Genomic DNA, 18970 nt, shown 5'->3' on the forward strand with positions numbered 1-18970 from the left:
TCAGAATTGGCAGCTCGATGCTGTAATCTACTGTGGTTGTTTCCCTCTGACTGTTAGCAGTTGGTTTCCATCCAGTTCAGTTTTAGATGGACAGATACAGAAGGTTTTTGATGGATACTTTTGACACAATACTGATTCATTTTGCTCCGTTTGTCATTATCTTTCCACTCAGCGAACATATCAACTGACCTATTACAGTACTGAGGTATTACATATCCCATTGGTACAGATGCTCTGTGACATTCAGCACTTCCCTGTAAAATCTGCTCTTGCCTGTCTCTTTTTTCAGCCAGGCAGATACAGTAGTTTGCATTTTAATGGCTGAGGCCTTTGAGGCTTCAGAGCAGAGCTTGTCGGAACAGGTTGAACTTCAGCTTTAGAAGGTCAGTCAGTGCTTTCTGACACAGGTGAATGAATCTTCTGACATCTTTCTTCTCTGGGGATTTCTGAGAGTTCAGGACTATTCGTTTTTAAAGTGGCCAACATTCACTTTGTTGCTATTACTTTCACATGGAATGACTGAGATCAGGAAAGTGTCACATTACAGCATCACTGCCTCTCTCATAAAGCCAAAGAGCAGAGGATAAAGGTTTGAGAAGTGAATCAGCAAAAATCTTCTTCCCGTTGCTTTTGGGTGAAGAGCCGATAACGCACTAATGATACAAACACCACAAGCAGCAACCACAATATACCGTCAGAGCTGCTTTTGGCAGTGGAGCAAGTAACTCCCCTGCCTGGTTGTCAAGGTGATATTTCAAGAGAGCAAGAGCTCAGTAGTTATCTTAAAGGTAGAGGCAAGATTCAAAACTCACATGATATCTGGTGAGGGAGAAAATAAAATGAGAAACAGCACAAAGCCAAGTATTCAGAGGCTGGTAAATATTAGATTTTTTTTAATCCATGACTTGAAGCCAGAAGGTTCTTTTTTTTTTTTTGCCCCGTCGGCGGCAGCCTCTCTGGTGTGTCAGCAAAACAAGACATCTCTGTTATGACATAACACTGATCACCAGTCATCTGTCTCTTATATAACGCCACGGGATGCTGGCTAAACCACGGCCTGTGCGAGCCTGATGGAAACCCCGCTAGTTTCCCCTGAGCTCCAAGGAGACAGATGGTATGGACTAAGAAGAGAGAGACAGACCGGGAGAGAAAATAATAAGACTAAAGAGAGAGGTAGACAGATCAGGGGATAGTGACAGGGAAAGGAAAGCTTAGGAGGTTAAAAGGAGAAGGCAGTAAAAGGGAGACTGCCTGAGAGAAACCTCTGTCCTCTGTCTGTCTCACCCCTTCCCGTCAGGCAGTACAGGACATAATTAGTCGACTCCCCCATTCTGAGGACTTAACTTTCCCCGAACTTTCTCTTGGCCCCTCATGCCTTCGGGCTTTCATTCTTTTTCTAAAGAGTACAGCGAGGGGAGAGAAAATCCTCTCTATTATATAAATCTGTGGTTCAGAGACAGATTACTGGCGACTCTGCTAATGCCAGTGCAGCTTCAGCAACTTTGAGTACTTCAATGTGTTTGAGTTCACAGTGTATCCTGACACCCAGTGGACATAAAAGGTAACACGTCCTTAATCCTGAATCATACACGACCATACATTTGTGTGCGTGCGTGCAGATTTGCAAATGAGAGCTGAGCCAGTGTTTGAGATCATGTTTCCCTTTAAATAATCTGCCCGTGGTTCTTTGTTACTGGTTGATAGGTCAGTGTCATAAAACTGTTTTTATTATTATTGTAAGTTTTATATGGAGCCAATCTTCTTTTTATTTTGTATGTGGTTGTCTGCTTCTTCTTATTTGTGGCTTGACACATTCGCCAACAGCATAAAATGTCAAGGAGGCAGTCGCCAATAGGTCAAGACTCCAGATACCAAACTTGCAGGCAGCTGCCATAGATTTGCACTTTAAGGAACAATCCATCCTCAGACACTTTCACACAGTCATACATCATCATTTTAGACTGTGTGATGTTCTCATACGGCTTCTTGTGTTTAACAACATTTAACCTTTGGCTCCTTTTGTTAAATGGACAAACCTATATCGTTTCATATTTCTCAAAGTTTACCTTTATTTCTCAGGTATTTGTTTTTCTGATTTATCCAAAAAGAGATCATCCTATCTGAATATGTATCTATTGATAGTTCCTAAAGTTAACTTATCGAAAAACTGATGCATCATGATAAATATCAATACATTGCATCATAGAATTCAATATGCAGTGGTAGAGGATTTGATTTACATTGGAGATGGATCTTTAATAGTTTTGCTGGACAGTGTCAGGGTGTTATGAGTGAACTTTTTGGCCAGGTCTCTCCTATAAAAGCAATAATGTATCTCAAGAGACCTCCTGTTTAAATAACAGTTACCGAGATACACAAAATAACCCCAGCTGTTCTTTGCCTGTTCTGTGCTTCTCTGATGTCTGTAACTAAATGAATGAAGCTGAAACAGAAATGTCAGCTTTCTCCAAGTACGTTTGGACTGAATCACTGTTTCAAGTCAGTATCAGAGAATATTGAGCCTTTTCATTTGATCCTGTTCCCTCTCAGAGGATATTGTCTGTCTGTGCTCTGCCATGCTCGTCTGTCCTTTCTCTCTGTTGTTGAGTACTTCCTGTGGACCTGATTATATTGGACATCTCTGCATTTGGGAATGGGTGTGGTCAGTGTAGCACACTATAACAGACTTTTACAAGTCATGGCCTTTGTGTGTTGTTATATATGTTTGTATTTATTATAAACTATAGACACAATAAGCTGCTGACTGCACTCACACTCTGTGTGTATAGACCAGTTATCAGTGATTAAACCTTTTCAGAAAGGCTCACTGTACCGTCAGACAGCGCTATGATAAATCACCTCGACATTTGTGTCAGCGCTGGTGAGAACAGCCGCTCTGAAAGCTGTGATCGATACTTCACGTGTGTATGTGTGTGAGAAGCGTGGCAGAGCACTGCGCTTTCTGTTAAGGTGCTCGAGCTATTAGCCTTTGTGTAGGGGTGGGGATCAGGCAGGGTGAGCTCCTATGTCCTTTTTGGAGTGTTAAGGTCTGCATCTTTTTCCTTTGTAGACTTTGCTCTAAACAAAATGGATGACATTTGGCAAAGGCGGCCTTTAAGTCTGTTCCAGCAGAGCTACACTGTAACAGCAAATGAAATGAAATTCCTTATGTTCCTCATATCATAGTGTTTTTTAGTAGCCTGTCCTGTCAGCTGCTTATTGATAAGTGTTTATAGGCTTGTAAGGCCAGCTGGCTTTTACTTTGACTTGTGTGCTTCACATTAACCACTGGAAGTCATTAAGCACTTTAAGGTGTAAAGCGCTGCTCGAGCCAAGCAGTCTCATTGGTGGAAATTGTGTGGCAAGCTCTGGGGTTGTTCTGCCAACACTTTAAATACTCAGCTACTTGCATTCTTGTTTTTATGATGTTCTGTTCACTGTTAAGCAAAAACTTTCTCACCGAGGCTGCTGCTCTATGCTGCTATTACCAGAGCGCCCGTACAGATTTTTTTACACATTTGAAACTATATCGTTAACCCTGTGAGACCTGAACTATGAAAGAATGGTCAGAAAATTCTAATTTTTCAAATATGAACTCTTTATTTGTCCCTTTGACAAAATGTAAAAAAAAAAAAAAAAAAAAAAAAAAATTCTAAGTATATTTTTTGTTTGTATCACACATGTCAAAACATTTAGAAAAGTGAGGAGTGTCTACCAGGAGTCAGTATACGAGCATAAGAGTTCATCTAAAAGGGTTAAATGCAAAGTTTATGCTTGATGGTGATGCAATGAGTCCCAGAAATGTGGGTATCATATATGATACGTACGGGCTCACAGGGTTAAAATGTGTCAGAGCCATCGTTAATGTTACTCGTAACACCTGTGCCGTCCAGGGGACAAGTCAAAGTGTCTGCTGTGAAAAAAGACTTATGGTGACTAAGAGATGCACTGTACAGTGGACAAAAGCTAGTATGACACTGTTTTTCAAACACCAGGTAATTATGTTTGGAAATTTCTCGTTACTAATATACTTGCAAGACTCCCAAAGTGATGAGTAATGTCAGGGTGGGACAGTTTACAGTCGGTGTGCTGCTTGTTATTGACCAGGAAATGTGAGGGCAACCTGATTAAATGGAGTGCAGTGGAAGTGAGGTGGCAGGTATCAGCTGATAATCAAACAGCAGCAGGTCGTGGAGACGGTAAATTTGAACGAATGCACTGCACAGGGCCACCGATTGAAGTCAGCATGAGCCATGTTGTGTACTGATTAGAAACAGAGTTCAAACCACACCCAACCCAGGCTCGGCTCAGCACTGTGCCTGTTTGGGCTTTGGAGAGCTATCCACTGTTATTAGTGCACAACAGACCCAGCATAGCTCCACCTAACTTCAACCTGACCAGAGGTCTAATCAACCTCTGGAATTGACAGCACCTGTGTGGATGTGCAGGGGGGGTTGAACAGGTATGCCAAAGCGCTCTTCCTGCTTTTCTAGCACAGCAGCAGGGCTGTGAAAATGGAAGCTTCAGTCGGTTGTTAAGCCTCTTATTCAGTCAAATATTGGTCTCATTGAATTTTAAGAACATCCCTCGAGGGGTTGGTAATGTGGCTTTGGCTTAGAAGCTAGAATTAATACTAAATAATAGATCCAAATAAATGCAGCTATAGATTTCCACCTTTGTATTAATAACAGTCTTTTTTTTTGCATATCCACACTGAATATTAAATATCGGTGTGTGTACATTCCACTGTGTGTGTGTGTGTGTGTGTGTGTGTGTGTGTGTGTGTGTATTCTGTAAGCACAAAAAAAAGCTGATCTCACAACAATAGACCCCTCCCTCTTTTCACCACATGGGTCTGTACACACACCAGCAGCATCATGATGGCACTGTGACACACTCACGCTCAGACATCAACGCACACACCCACCGATAACCCAACTCAGAGAGGAAGGCTTAAGGGGTGGTTAGTCTGGCACTTCGTCAGAGCCCAGCGTGCAACAGAGGCACATACAGAGCAAAACACACACAGACTCACACTCTCACACACACACACCCGCTGTGGACAGAGATGCCTGGTGAAAAAGACAGAGCGTGTTAGAGCAGAGAGAGCAGCAGAGACATGCTGAGGAAGCTGGTGTGCAAGAAAATCTGCGCTCGTAAGGATGATGCCTTTTTTTTTATCTCTTATTTTTTCTTCTCTGTTCTCTCCTCACTCTGTCCCTGTCTTTCCTGGTATTTTGTCTTTCTCATCTTTCCCTGTCTGTGTGTCCTCTACATCTTAAGCTTTACCCCCCCCCCCCCCCCTCTCTCTCTCTCTTTCAACCTGTTGCTTTTTCTCGCTCTCTTCCACGGTTTTTGTATTTATGTGTCTGCCTGTCTCAGCTGCAGTGTCATGGTGATAGTCTTGGCAGTAGGGACATTTCAGGAGCTGTGTTTTTGTCTGATTATTGTTCTGATTTTTCTTCCACTTATATCAGTTAATGTGATCTGGCGTCACTCCAGTTGTAGACTTCATTGCTAAAACAACAGGTTATTGTTAGCCTGTCTGAAGGAACATATTCTTTTTGATAAATGAATTGACAAATTGTTTTTAAAATCAATACTAGGACAAGACTAAATGTCCTCAGAAATAGACAGTGATTTAGGCTGCAGCCGTTGCCATTGTCACCAAGCTGACAGCACCGTCCATCCATCCAGCACCGTCATATCAGCCCCGGGGCTAATCCCTCGTGTGAATAGTCACGTTGGGCAGGTGACAGGGGGCCATGTATCCATGCATGGCTGTCAAACCAGATTAAAGTCAGATGGGTGGATAGATAAAGGTTGAATGGATACATACACACAACCTGACAGATTGGCCGCGTTGCACTCTCCCCGTTGGTGGGAAGAGGTCACACAATGTAGAGATGACTCAGGTCCTGCTGTGGGCAGATTAATGAAAGGAGGATGATAATGCATTTCACCATCAGACCTAATACTAACCACAAAGAACACTGTGTGAACACACTGACCTCAGAGGGAAGGGATGTGTCTGAATGACGAGTGAATAATGATTTATTGATCCTTATGAGAAATGTCTCTCATGCTGTCATCGAGCCATCATGTGAATAACAGTTACATTCACCATTATCCCGAAGAGCCGTTTTCCAGGTTTAAATCAACCGTAGCCTCATAAATTTCCCCTTTTTTCTGCCTTCTGTTGTTACAGATAAGAACTTTGAGGATGAGGACTCCGTGGATGGAGGCCGGTCCTCTTCCTCATCATCCTCAAAAGCTCCCCCCAGTGGCAGGAGGACCATAATGAGCTCTGTTAGAAGACCCAGCTCGGCCACCATCGCTAAGACCACAGGTGAGGGATGGTTATGGTGTCGCTAAGAAACATCCAGCTCTAACATTCACTCACCGAGCACTTTGTTATGATCACCATAGCCTCACTTCTCTCTGGCATGGAGTAAATATAAATAAATATATCAAAATAAAAGCCAGGAGGATAGAATGACAATTGTAGGACAAGTGCAACATTACACAACCACCGGATCTATACCAGGGTAATGTTAGAAGATACATGGATGCATACATAGACTAAATAATGAAAGAACTTTTTTTTCTCGCTCTTGTCACATTATTGACATTATTTAGTTGCATAGCGTGAATTAATGGCCTAATTAGTTCTGTGTGGAAATGGCCTCACTCGTCTTACCCAAATAGTGTTGTCTAGTGACCAGCAGAGGTCCTCACGTGTTACCAAATTATCTGTCCATCTGGACTCGATAGATGTTCCTAATAAAATGCTCGATGAGCGTACGCAGTTCTGTCATCAATATTAGTCATAGTGAATGTGCCAAAAACTACAACTGTTACTTTCAGTGCAGATGAAGAGCTGTGCCTTTCATGCTGCTGAGATCATCCTTTAAAAATGCTGACGCACTGTGGAATCTCAGTTCCAATACGTTTCATGTTCTTTTCAAAGGTAAAGAAGCAGGAGCTGGTGCTGTTGATGAAGAGGATTTCATCAAAGCCTTTGAAGATGTGCCCTCAGTTCAGGTACATTGAGCCCAGCGTTGTCAGTGTCAGAAGACACTGATGAATAGTCTCCCTCTCTCTCTGTTCTATGGAGATGTCTTTCAGTGTTAGTATAGTTTAGATTATAGCCTGGCATGGCTCTAATAATAATAATAGAAGTAATATCTGTAGGCCAATTGGTTGGTGCACAACAACTATTGGATGGATGATTTGCCTCCATAATTATTAAATTGCAGTGAACAAGCGGTCATGTCACTCTTGGGATGACTTCTATGATCCCATAACTTTTCTCCTGGTTTGATCAGGAGGTTCAAAATGTAATTTGTCCAATAATTTGGCTTATGTCTACATACCTGGAAGACTAATGACGTTCCCATTAGCCTCAGCTCACTGAGTATGAGGCTTAGCAAGTGAACTAAGCTGGTGACCATGGTAAACATTGTAGCATTGTTAGCATCAGCTTTCTTGTTATTGTGACTGTATTAGCTTGCTAACATTAGCATTTAACTCAAATCAAAGCTGTGCCCATGTACAGTGTAAAGCTTCATGGAGCCACTGGATGTAGACATTTAGTCCTTTATTAGTCTAAAATACACCACAATGACATGATGACAGTCAGTATCATAAACATTACACATGTGTATCACAATTAATAACAGATTGTAATGAGAATAATGTGTCTTTCTTAATGTCTTTCTGTGTCCAGTTCTATTCTAACAGAGAGCTAGAGGACCAGCTGACCAAGATCAGAGAAGTGCTGTCTGATGACAAACATGACTGGGAGCACCGAGTGGTGGCTGTAAGGCTCAGTTTATACTCTTCCACACACGCACATGGCGTACAAGTGCAGGAATTTAGTGATGATATACCAAAACATGCCTCTGTCTCATTCTCCTCCTCTTTCTTGTTCTTCTCCAGCTGAAGAAGGTCCGCTCGCTCATGTTGGCCGGGGCCGCCGAATACGAGGGTTTCTCTCAGCAGCTGCGTCTCCTGGAGGCACCTCTCAAACTGTCGGCGAAAGACCTGCGCTCCCAGGTGGTCCGCGAGGCCTGCATCACGCTGGGGTAAGATCCCAGGCTGAGGAGGATGAACTGTCCTGCACAGACCTCTGAGTCTTTCTGGGAAACAACAGTTCCATTTTACATCGGCTTCAGTCTGGGAACTTTTGTTGGAGCCCTTTGTTAGAACTACCCAGTACATTCCCTTTCCCAGACTAATAATAGTACTAATTTAATAATTTGCTGGAGAATTGTACATTTTCACCACTTGCACCCAGTTTCAGACATTAGCCTTCATCTCAAAGTGAGGATGCCTTAGAGACTTTTCTCATTCCAAAATTGTTGTAGTCTCTTTTTTTTTTTTTTACATGGTTTACCTGTCCTGTTCCTTTGATTTCCAAATGTTAATTTTAAGCCTTTTTAAGTACACTCCACATAATAATACAGTGAAAAACTGACTGGTAGAACCTAATAAGATGGTAATCATCACAGTCAGTTGCCCTGCCAAGACAGCCATATTGGCTGTGATTGGCAGCGGTGACATTAACTGGAGTTTGTGACTGATTAGACTGTACAAGGAAAAAAAAAGCATGCTAAAGTATTTTCTTTCCACGTACTTAAGCTAATGAAAAGGAGACCTGCTCGGATATGAAATGAGCAGCGTGCTCTCCACCCAGAAACATCCGTCATCCAAATTTTAATACAACCCTGATGAGGTGGAACAGAACAGAGACGCACTGAAAGAGCAGTAGGTTGATGAATGGATGGGAGCCACGTTTATCCTGTCATCCCTCGTAATGACACCATCGCAGCATGCTTCTCAATCCGGTGCTGACATTCTCCAGCTGAGGTAGATTAGATATTGAATTTTTCCCCCTTTTTTTTTTTTTTTTTTTTTTTAAAACCATTACCAGCTATAAGGTGTCTATTGATTTGTGAGAGTGAAGTATTTCCACAGTTTTTGTTTCCTTCTACCGACAACTGACAGCTGCTTTTTACCTCGAAAAAACTCTTTGCCTCTTACACCTAAGCTAAAATGCAAAAAATAAATAAACTTCTATATATTAGTTGTGTGGAGGAGCTGTACATTTTACACACTGGCCAGAGTCATCTTTGGCATTTCACATCAGCATGAACGGATCATCTGATTGGGTTTCCGTTTGTTCTTTAACGCTGTGTTCTTCCCTCTTTTTCCCTTCTGGCAGACATTTGTCGTCGATTCTGGGTAACAAGTTTGACCATGGAGCGGAGAGCGTGATGCCCACTCTGCTGAACCTTGTGCCCAACAGTGCCAAAGTCATGGCCACGTCCGGGATGGCCGCCATCCGCCTCATCCTCAGGGTGAGACATCTAGAGCGGAGGGTTGATGTGGTTTCTCTGGTGGCCGGGAAATATTTTTATTCATCCATTTATTCAGTTTTAAACTTCTGTCACTTTGGTTTTTTTTTTATTTTTAACAACACTAAACCCCACCACAAATTTTAACTTCCATATCTTGAAATAATTGTGAAAAGAAATAATGAAACCTTTCTTTTGGATTTAAAATGAAATACACTGTGTGTGTTTTTGTCTTTCCTCTGCAGCACACACACTACCCACGCCTCATCCCCATCATCACCAGTAACTGCACCTCCAAATCAGTAGCAGTAAGACGGTAAGAAGACCTTTATTACTGGTACAGGCCAAAAGTAAAAGCTGCATGACTGATTTCGTTTACATTCATTTATATCAAGCACAGATTATAATTATTTCCAAGACATAATCCTTTTAAATTCTGCCTTCAGAATCAAATGCTGATTATAGTGTTCTTGTTTGGTTTTTTTACAGTAGCACCTTTGTTTGAACAGAACTTCTTCAGGGTATATTTTTGTTCCTGTGTCCTGTTTTTTTTTCAAGCTTCAGAAGTGTTTAACTTTGTCTCCTTTTCCAGGCGCTGTTATGAGTTCCTAGACCTCATGTTACAAGAGTGGCACACTAATACACTGGAAAGGTGAGATGAATCTCTAGAGCAGAAGGATTTCTGCTGTTTGCTCCAAAACTGCCACAGTACTTTGCATGTGTGTATGTCGTGTGTGTCAGGTGGATGAAGTAGTGAAATGTGTGTGTATGTTTTGAGCAGAACATACTTGTGTGGGTGCTCATGTGCAGTGAAGGTGAGACAGAGACGCTGCTTCTCCTCTCACACGATGACATTTGAGTTTGCTAACATTTGAGTTAGCATTGGCTGGGTGCGCCACTGATGAGGCCCATTAAATTGATGAGTCCTGAGAGAGCTGTCATCACCAAGACCTCAAGCAATAAGGCAACTTTCCGTCCCTGTAGCCATGACAACCCGCAGCAGAGACTTTAAAAAGCATGCGAAAAATCCTGTGGGTGGCCACATTCCCTGTGGACCAGCAGAGGAATAAAACTGGAAGAAACAGCACAGGAGAAAGAGGGAAGAAATAGACTTTCCCTGTGGTTCCATCTTGACGTGAGGTTAACGGTTTGTGTCCTCCTCACCATGTTCCCTTACTATCCCAGACACGTGGCTGTCCTGACTGAGACCATCAAGAAAGGCATACACGATGCTGACTCTGAGGCCAGATCCATCGCGAGAAAGTAAGTGCTGTTTAAGGGTATTCGCCAGTTTTCACCCTGGCTGAACCGAAAATCTTTCTTCATCTCATCTTCTCCTTTTCCCCGGTCTTCACCTGTAGGTGCTATTGGGGTTTCCATGGTCACTACAGTCGAGAGGCAGAGCACCTGTTCCAGGCGCTGGAGTCCACCTATCAGAAGGCCCTCCAGTCTCACCTGAAGAGCTCCGACAGCATTGTGTCTCTACCCCAGTCTGACCGCTCGTCATCGTCTTCCCAGGAGAGTCTCAAGTAAGAACTGTGACGCCCTTCTGTCCTCACTCTTCTCCCCTCATTCACGTCCCTGTTGCTTCATGTTTACTCTCCTGCTTTACTTGGCCCTGAGATTCCACCTCCTTCTGTCCAACTCTATCTTCTTCTTTGCTGTCCTGTCTCCTGCCTTTTTCTGTCTTCTCAAAGCTTTTGCACATCTGTTTGCTGTAATTGATTGGAGCAAACCACTAATGCATCTGTCTTGTTGATGATTGTAAAAACATTGGTAATTATTGTTAGATGGGCAGCAGACGGGGGAGCGCTCTCACTCACAGCCACACACACACACACACACACACACACACACACACACACACACACACACACACACACACACACACACACGGATGACTGCGATCAGTTTATAGACTCCCTGCGGAGCGTGTTGGCTAATGACCTCATATTCGATCCATCAGGACTACAGCTGTTGTCGTCATCAGTTTGTGTGTGTGTGCGTGTGTGTTTCAAAGGGGTATTTGCGTTTATGGGGATGAGCTCATCTTTATTTTATTTTATTTGTATTTCCTGTCACAGCAAGGTTTTCAAACTGATGCTAATTACAAACAGTAACATAGTAACATAACATGTTGAATAGAATTGCAAACCCCCAAGTTTTAATTCTACATGTTGTGCTGTAAAGAAACACAATGTACATGAGCCATTTATCATTATTATTTTTTATCTAAAACGCTGTTCAATATAATTGATCCATACCTTTTATATAAATAAGGCACATAAGTACAATACCTGTCAGTTGCTCACCGGGTTGAGGTGTGACGTCTAAAACGTGTCTTGCTGTTTCTTTCTTTCTTTTTTTTTTTCAGCCGACCATTATCTGTGAAGAGTGTCATTGGAGGGAGCATCACAAGGAGTAAGCCACTTTCATTTGTCATATTATGTCCTATCCCTTTGTGTGGGGTTTTCCCCTGAAGTGACATGGATGTAAAGTTAGACTTGTGGTGAAGTTTGTAGGGAGAAAGCAGTTAAGAATATAATAATAATAATATACACTGTGCTGATGCAGTGGATGAAATGGCTTAATCAAGATCTTATGTACATGCTGTCCCCAGCATCGCTAATCTACAGGTTAGTGGTTGGACTTAATTGAGAAGTTCACCTGCCACAGCGATAAGTGAAACGCTCTTTAAGTATTCTAAATAACAATGTAAAAATTAAGAAATCTAAGCAAGCACTTTATACCTGCGTATTCATGCAGGTAAGACCATACAGGTCAGGAGCTCCAGTCAATGCTCACATCAAACACCAGACTGAGGAAAAAATGTGATCTCAGTGACTTTAACTGCTGGTCTGAGTGTTGCTGATGATCTCCTGGGATTTTCACACTCAGCAGTCTCTAGAGATTAAGTCAGAGTGGAGCCAAAAACAAAAACCATCTTCAAGAACAGTCATGAGTGTAGTCTGTTAGGTTAAGAACTAGATCTAAGTATTTCATCTGATACTACATGCGTCATTTGACTGTTTGCTTTGTGCTGTTCCAGGTAAGCTGGTGAGCACCAGGGTGCCTAGTACGCCGGGTTCTCTCCAGCGTTCCCGTAGCGACATTGATGTAAACGCCGCCTCTAACGCCAAGTCACGTCTGTCCACCGTCCCCGCCTCCTCACCGTTCAGCTCCGCAGCTGCCCTTCCCCCGGGGTCCTACGCCTCATTAGGTAACCCCTCAGTCATCTCTCTCTTTATCTAAACTCTTTTGTTAACAGTGGCCGATTGAAGTGATTATTCTTCAAAGTCTCCCGTCATCATGAACTATTACAACATTTTCTCTTGTACTCACTGGCTTTTATGGATCTGACTGGGATTATTAATGACGACTAAGGTTGTCATTAGACTGTTCTGTCAGCAGGAACTGTTTAAATCCTGCGTTGACACCTCTGACTAATCGATGGCGATGAGGCTGAGTAACCCTCTAGCGTGATGAAAACCCCTCATAACTTTTTAAGGATGTTTTCACTAACATATTAAGCTAATGGGGTATGTTTAAGCCATCCTCCGCCGATACATCTGAGATCTACTGTAATCTTTTTCCCATGCAAACTTCTCTCCTTCCCCTTTTCCTCCTCCGATGAGTCCCCACGGCTCGATAACGGCCATTACTAACGACGAGGAGGCCCCTTGCTTACCCACTCACTCCTGCTCCTGCTTCAATTGCTACTAATGTCTTCCTCTATACCTCTCCTTCCACTCGCTGCTGCACCGCCTTTCTTAAATCCCCAAAAGATGGCGCTCCCGGTAAAAGTGATGGTAAGACTTGTGTGTCTGTTTGTGAATGCTTAAAAAAGAGAAAATGTGTGAGTGTGTCTTTCTGTCAGCTGTCACGGGCTACACATTTACATCTTTTCTCTTCATCCGTGCCCTCTTTTCTTCTCTTTACTCCCCCCATCCCTCCCAAGTGGTCGTCAGTTGTGTGGACCTCTGCATGGACTGTCTGCATGGATTCTATGGTCTGACTGTAACCCTAACAACCGTATCCATATCAGTTTTGTTACTTACACAGAGATAAAGTCCTGCGTCACTGTTTTATACCATAGGGTTGTTTTCTACAGGGTTGTTTATAGTTGATAGAAAAGGTTGTTTTCATCTTTCTTTCTTGATTTCTTTTCCTGTGTCCTTTATGTGTCACTGTAACAAATCTGAAGTTTCACAAACTAAACGGGTTCTGTATTCAACATCTGACCCAAGCTTTAAACTGTCCTTATTATGTGGAGTTTCCTCATGGTGGATACATATAACCATAGTCCATTCTAAATTCACTCTATACAATCATACCATCGGTTTTCTTGGTATCACTTAGGGTTTCATACAAATCTTAATTTTTTTGTTTTTATTAGTGACCCACAAATAAAATTATCTAGTTGTAAATTCTTGTCAAACAAAAGAAGCTTATCCATTGTTTAACCAGGGGTAAAAAAAAAAAAAAAAAAATGTGGTGATACAATGTGGTGAATGTTGATGAACAGCACAGGAGAACACTGCGTGTGTTGAAATCCCAGAGTAACACGTCCTCTCCACCTAAAGGAGAATGTTATTTTTAGCTTGCAGTGTAATTCTTGTTATCGCAGTCACCATTTCCGAGGCTCTATTGTTGGTATGTTGTGTAACAGACTACACTAGATGCTCAAGGTGCGATGGATTTTGCCCCCAACTTATCAAAGACTCCTCTGGTGGACTCGCTGATTGCAGTGTCCCTCGTTTTTATCACACCTCACACAGACTGGCTGAGACTGTAGAAATGAGAGTGTTATTTTTGGCGAGCACGTGTGAGTGTGTGGGCTACTCTGAACTGAAATCAAATGTCTAAATGTCTAAACATCTAATAAATAAAAATAAAAAAATAATAAATTCTCTTCACTGTAAAAAGTGTGTGACGTGAAGATGTGAATAAATTCAGTATATCAGAGGATTTCTTACATTTGCAGATTCCTTTTCAAACACAGGGTATAGGGTATAGGCATCCGCAAAGGATTCTCTGTGTTTGTCTTTCTCCAGACCGAACTGTTTGCCAGTATTTCTTAGGGTTTGTTTAAACACATGAAGGCATCTGAGTGGGACATGACACAAATACTTAAAAGTGTCTTCATGTCTTAGCACTAGCATTGTGCTCACAGGCAAACTCCAACCACAATCTTGAACCTGGGCTGCAAGGTTAAAACGAACACTGAGAATTATTCAGTACTAATGGACCCCAGTTTGTCTGTTTTCCCCTTCTGTCCCCTTGTCCAGGTTTTCTTCATTCTGTCTCCCCAGACTTTTTCTTCTACAGCATCTCTGTCCAGGGTTGGGGGTGAAAATTTGAGAGCTCATTCAGATTAATCAATCCCATTCCTCTCCCTCTCCCTCTCTCCTCTCCACTCCCTCACTCCTTCCGTCTTCATCCAGGTCGCGTTCGTACGAGGAGACAAAGCTCCGGCAGCGTGGGCGGAGCCACTACTTCAGTGGTGGACAGCAGGGGGCGCAGCCGAGCCAAAGTGGTCTCCCAGTCCCAGCGTATGTATACAAACTTCACACACATTCTCATCAAGGTCAGCATTTCATAGCTATGAGTGTGCACGCTGTGTACCAACCTGACGCTTTCATATTTGAGTATGATCTTTGTCTGCATTGAGATCATACTAAATGTCTTGGTGTCTCTTGTTTGTGTGTGTAATGTTTCTCACCCTGGGAAAAAAAAAAAACTTCCGGTCACTCACAAATCTTGTGGATTTCTGCCCATGTGCCTCCATGCATGCGCAGTGTGTGTGCTGCTGTTTTAAGTATACTGTATATGTGTGTGTTTTGGTTTCTATAAGTATATTCTTGAGATCTGTGAGTGATCAGTACACACCTAACATGTTCACAGCCGGGCATGCTGGGTAAAGTCAATAAACATAACCCTCCTCTGTCTCATTTTGACCGTTCTCAATCTCCACCCTGTCCTGCCTATTGCTTCCATCACCCAGGATCCAGATCAGCCAATCCCATCAGTGGTAAGGCCTCAGCTTCATCCAATCACAAGCCAGACGCCTCATCCCCGAGCACCGCCCCCTCCCTGTAGCACGTTGTCCCGTTATTTTTAGACTTTTATGTTTGTTTCTCCATGGATAGTAGCAGCATGTGTCACTCATTACGTTCAGTTTTTGTTTCTGATTCCTCTCCCCTCCTACAGTACGAGAAGCTGTTTGGAGTTGGAAATATCAGCCGTCGGCCATTTTGTTGTCTTTGTTTTCACTGTTGAAACGCTGTATGTTCCCACTGGTGACTGGTGCCACAGTAAATATCTCCCCACAGCGCAGTTAGCTAGAGAGTAGGTCCAGCCCCTCACCCTGTGTGTGTCTAGGCTGTAACATCTTCTATGAATTTGTGTTTGCCTCCCACTTCTGTGTTGTCGCTAAAATAATTTTCATTGACGTAGGTTTACGCTTAATGAAAGTGGAAGAATATATTATAATATGTTACATCGCCGTTTATGTTGCTGCACTGTCCCCATCGCAGTGGCTCTGTTTCCACAGGACCTGTGAGATTTGACTAAATAGTCCAAGCATGTTGTTAAAGACTATGCCACTGCCCTAACCTTACTGCAGCCACGCTGACTCTGATCTGTGATTATTTTCTTTTGTGTTCGCCTGTCTCCTCTCTCCCGACAGCCGGCAGTCGCTCCAGCTCCCCAGGCAAGCTGCTCGGCCACAGCAGCTATGGCCGGATCCCCCGAGCCATGGTGTCGGCCTCCACCACGCCAGCTGACAAGCGCAGCAGGATCCCTCGCAGCCAGGGCTGCAGCCGAGAGACGAGTCCCAGCCGACTGGGTCTCGGTAAGACCAGGACTCACAGCTCACACACTTTACTCTTTCTTTAGAAACAAGCTGCTGTGGTCCTGCAGGACCAGTCTTTAAACAAACTTTAATCTCGCTTTGATATAAAGTTTCAAATTATGCGTGAACGTGCCCACATGAGCAGATGTGACCAGACTGGAGGAGTGACACTGACCGGTCACATGTTTATTGACCACACAGGTGTACTTATGACCATACAGCACATGCACACATGTACTGATAAGTGACATATGTCGACGCAAGATTATGTCAAAAACAAGTGAAACTGCACTTTCCTATCTTAACTCCCCGATAAAGAGAGAGACTGGTGTTTTTGTGTTGTCTTTTGAAATACTGCAGCGCTCACGTACTCAATGATAAACACAGAGTATTATTGTCCACCACAGAGCACAGCTGGCTTATCTTTTATTTACAAAGACAGTTCAGCTGACAGAGAAAACTGTGTCTGCTTTTAGGATGGTTCTCACTTCTGCTCGTCCTTTGTTCATCGTGATGAAACTGTACACAATTCATGTATAGTTTTTGTCCTCAGCTACACAGTCCTGACAGATGCAGGTTTATGTATGATTGGCTGAGAGGGAGCAGTGGTTATCGGTGTTGTAGTGGTTGTATGAAAACATCTGTGCCCAGATTTAATTGAAACTAAAGGTTGAAATTACAGACATAATGAAATAACTGTTGTTCTGTGCTAGTCAGCACCATTAGGGTGAAATTGCGTCGCTGGCTAACATTGAGTGTCTTAAGTCTGAACACCTTTGATGGAGATATCAGGCTGAGTCATACCTTTACTGACAGTCTGCTGCAACATCCTTTTCCTCCTTTTGTCTGGGTTGGGTTGATGACCTTCTCTGATAGACTGATAGTTTCTGATGAAACTGCAGATCCTTCAGTTTTGTTCAGTTTGTCTTTAGTCAAAAGAAACGGATTATTAATATTTACATACAGACAATATTTGTTTGATGAGGAGAAGATACGGTTCATGTCCCTTGATTACTCTTTTTTTTTTTAACAACTTGATTCAGTTTGATGTGTTGCATTTGTATTATTTAAGTTACAAACCCAGTAATCTTTTCTTGTGTGTCTAATCTTTGTTACAAGTACAAAGTTTGAGTTGTTGTTTGGAGTGTCCAGACTGTCCCAAACCTTGTCTAACTAGCAGTATGCTTTTTCACCGCCTCCCTCCCCAGCACTCTGCTCAGCCACTGCTTCTTTCTGTTTTACCTTTCTTCTTTTCCTTTCCTCTCTTCACTTTTATTCTTTATCAGTTTTTCAGATGATTTTCTGTTCAACCCTTCACACTTTTGTTCTGAACAAGATATTTGAAAAACTACTGGCAGGGTTGCAAAGAAATGAGTTTTTTCTATTCAGGATCCCCTGCAGATCATTTGTAATAACGCTGGTAACCGCCTGAACTCCTTCATGGTGTCACTGTCACCACAAAATTGTGCATTAATTAAAAAAAAAAAAACTAAACATCTAAATGTGATTGCCATGAATTTTGGTTAGCACATTCATGCTCCCCAGAGAATGAGACCTTTAAATATTGGACAGTCTATCATACTGTCTGTTGTGTCAGTAAATTTCCTGAGCACATTCCTTTCCTTAAGTAAATAAAGGGAACAGTTGCTTTTTCTCTCAGCTCCACTGTAGTACCATTGTCGCCTGCAGGGCTCTGTACTTTAAGTCGTCATCTTTCATAACCTTTACCCCCTCTTCTTTTCCCCACCTCTGACTCTCACCCCCACATTCCCCCATGAATGCATACTGACACTCCCGCCTAACTTGTTGTCCTGACAGCCAGCCTGTGTGGTAAAGCTCTTCTTCCTGCTGCTCTTCCCTACCGCACGCTAGCCCGGAGCCGCATTCCCCGTCCCAGCATGAGTCAAGGTTGCAGTCGCGACACCAGTCGCGAGAGCAGCCGCGACACCAGCCCTGCTCGGGGCTTCGCTCCTCTGGGTGAGTACTGCTGAGCTAATAGCTGTCATGGATTGGCTGTTCCAGCCCAGAGAGTCCCAACCGGACAGTCTTTACCAGATGCTTACACGAGCCTCCCATCCCATCTACTGTCTGTTATTGGTGTTCCATGTTGTATCTGACAGCCACTATGTCTCTGCCTGTCTTTCTCTGTGCATGATCTAACTGAGTGTCTTTGTGGGTCTAGGGAAGTTTACTGTTGTATGTGCTGGATGCAGCTTCTTTTTTTTTCTTGTCTAAATCCTGTTTTGTTTTTGTTTTTTTTTCTAAGATGTTTTAAGTAACAAAGTAACATTAAGCTGGAACCAGTGTTAATGCAGTTATTGTGCTGTGGCATTCTGGGAAGTGATGCCATAGCTCTGTGCTCGTAGCTTTGTCATCTATCTAAGGCAGGAGTTTAGAAGTATGTCACTGCTGAGCATGTTGGTGCCTTGTTGGTGTCATGTGTGTATGATGTATACACTTTTTTTTAAGTTTGACTTGATTTACAGGTCAAGAATAAAGGGCCACCTCCTTTATGTATGTCCAAGGTCCAATATCCATTCACATTGCAAAGCTCAGTAGAATCTCTATAAAGGCGGAGTCAGACTCCTTCATAATAAGTTTTGATTTTTTTTAAAAAAAAGCATCAGTTTTATGTCATATCATCAACACACAGCAATTAAAAAAAAAAAAAAAAGAAAAGAAAAAAAAGATAAATATCAACCCAGACGTCATCATTTTATCTAAAGAAGAACAAAAACAAAAGGGCCAGTGGTGTGTG

General features: G+C 42.7%; 1 protein-coding gene across 11 annotated transcripts in view; it reads left to right on the forward strand.

Moving 5' to 3' along the window:
• Positions 1 to 18970, forward strand: part of clasp1a (cytoplasmic linker associated protein 1a) — an 80831-nt gene that overhangs the window by 37199 nt on the left and 24662 nt on the right. For 4 of the 11 annotated variants that reach the window (XM_041056690.1, XM_041056693.1, XM_041056691.1 and 1 more), the window contains exons 9-22: positions 6209 to 6349; positions 6971 to 7044; positions 7730 to 7822; positions 7942 to 8087; positions 9227 to 9362; positions 9605 to 9675; positions 9952 to 10011; positions 10545 to 10622; positions 10721 to 10888; positions 11734 to 11780; positions 12409 to 12579; positions 14804 to 14911; positions 16048 to 16212; positions 18031 to 18189. In XM_041056690.1, the coding sequence (XP_040912624.1) occupies positions 6209 to 6349; positions 6971 to 7044; positions 7730 to 7822; positions 7942 to 8087; positions 9227 to 9362; positions 9605 to 9675; positions 9952 to 10011; positions 10545 to 10622; positions 10721 to 10888; positions 11734 to 11780; positions 12409 to 12579; positions 14804 to 14911; positions 16048 to 16212; positions 18031 to 18189 (1617 nt within the window). The remainder of the gene's footprint in view (positions 1 to 6208; positions 6350 to 6970; positions 7045 to 7729; positions 7823 to 7941; positions 8088 to 9226; positions 9363 to 9604; positions 9676 to 9951; positions 10012 to 10544; positions 10623 to 10720; positions 10889 to 11733; positions 11781 to 12408; positions 12580 to 14803; positions 14912 to 16047; positions 16213 to 18030; positions 18190 to 18970) is intronic. The other 7 variants (XM_041056695.1, XM_041056698.1, XM_041056697.1 and 4 more) reach the window with 2 other exon arrangements.

This window comes from Toxotes jaculatrix, chromosome 15 (genome assembly GCF_017976425.1).
Source record: "Toxotes jaculatrix isolate fToxJac2 chromosome 15, fToxJac2.pri, whole genome shotgun sequence".
Classification (NCBI taxonomy): domain Eukaryota; kingdom Metazoa; phylum Chordata; class Actinopteri; family Toxotidae; genus Toxotes; species Toxotes jaculatrix.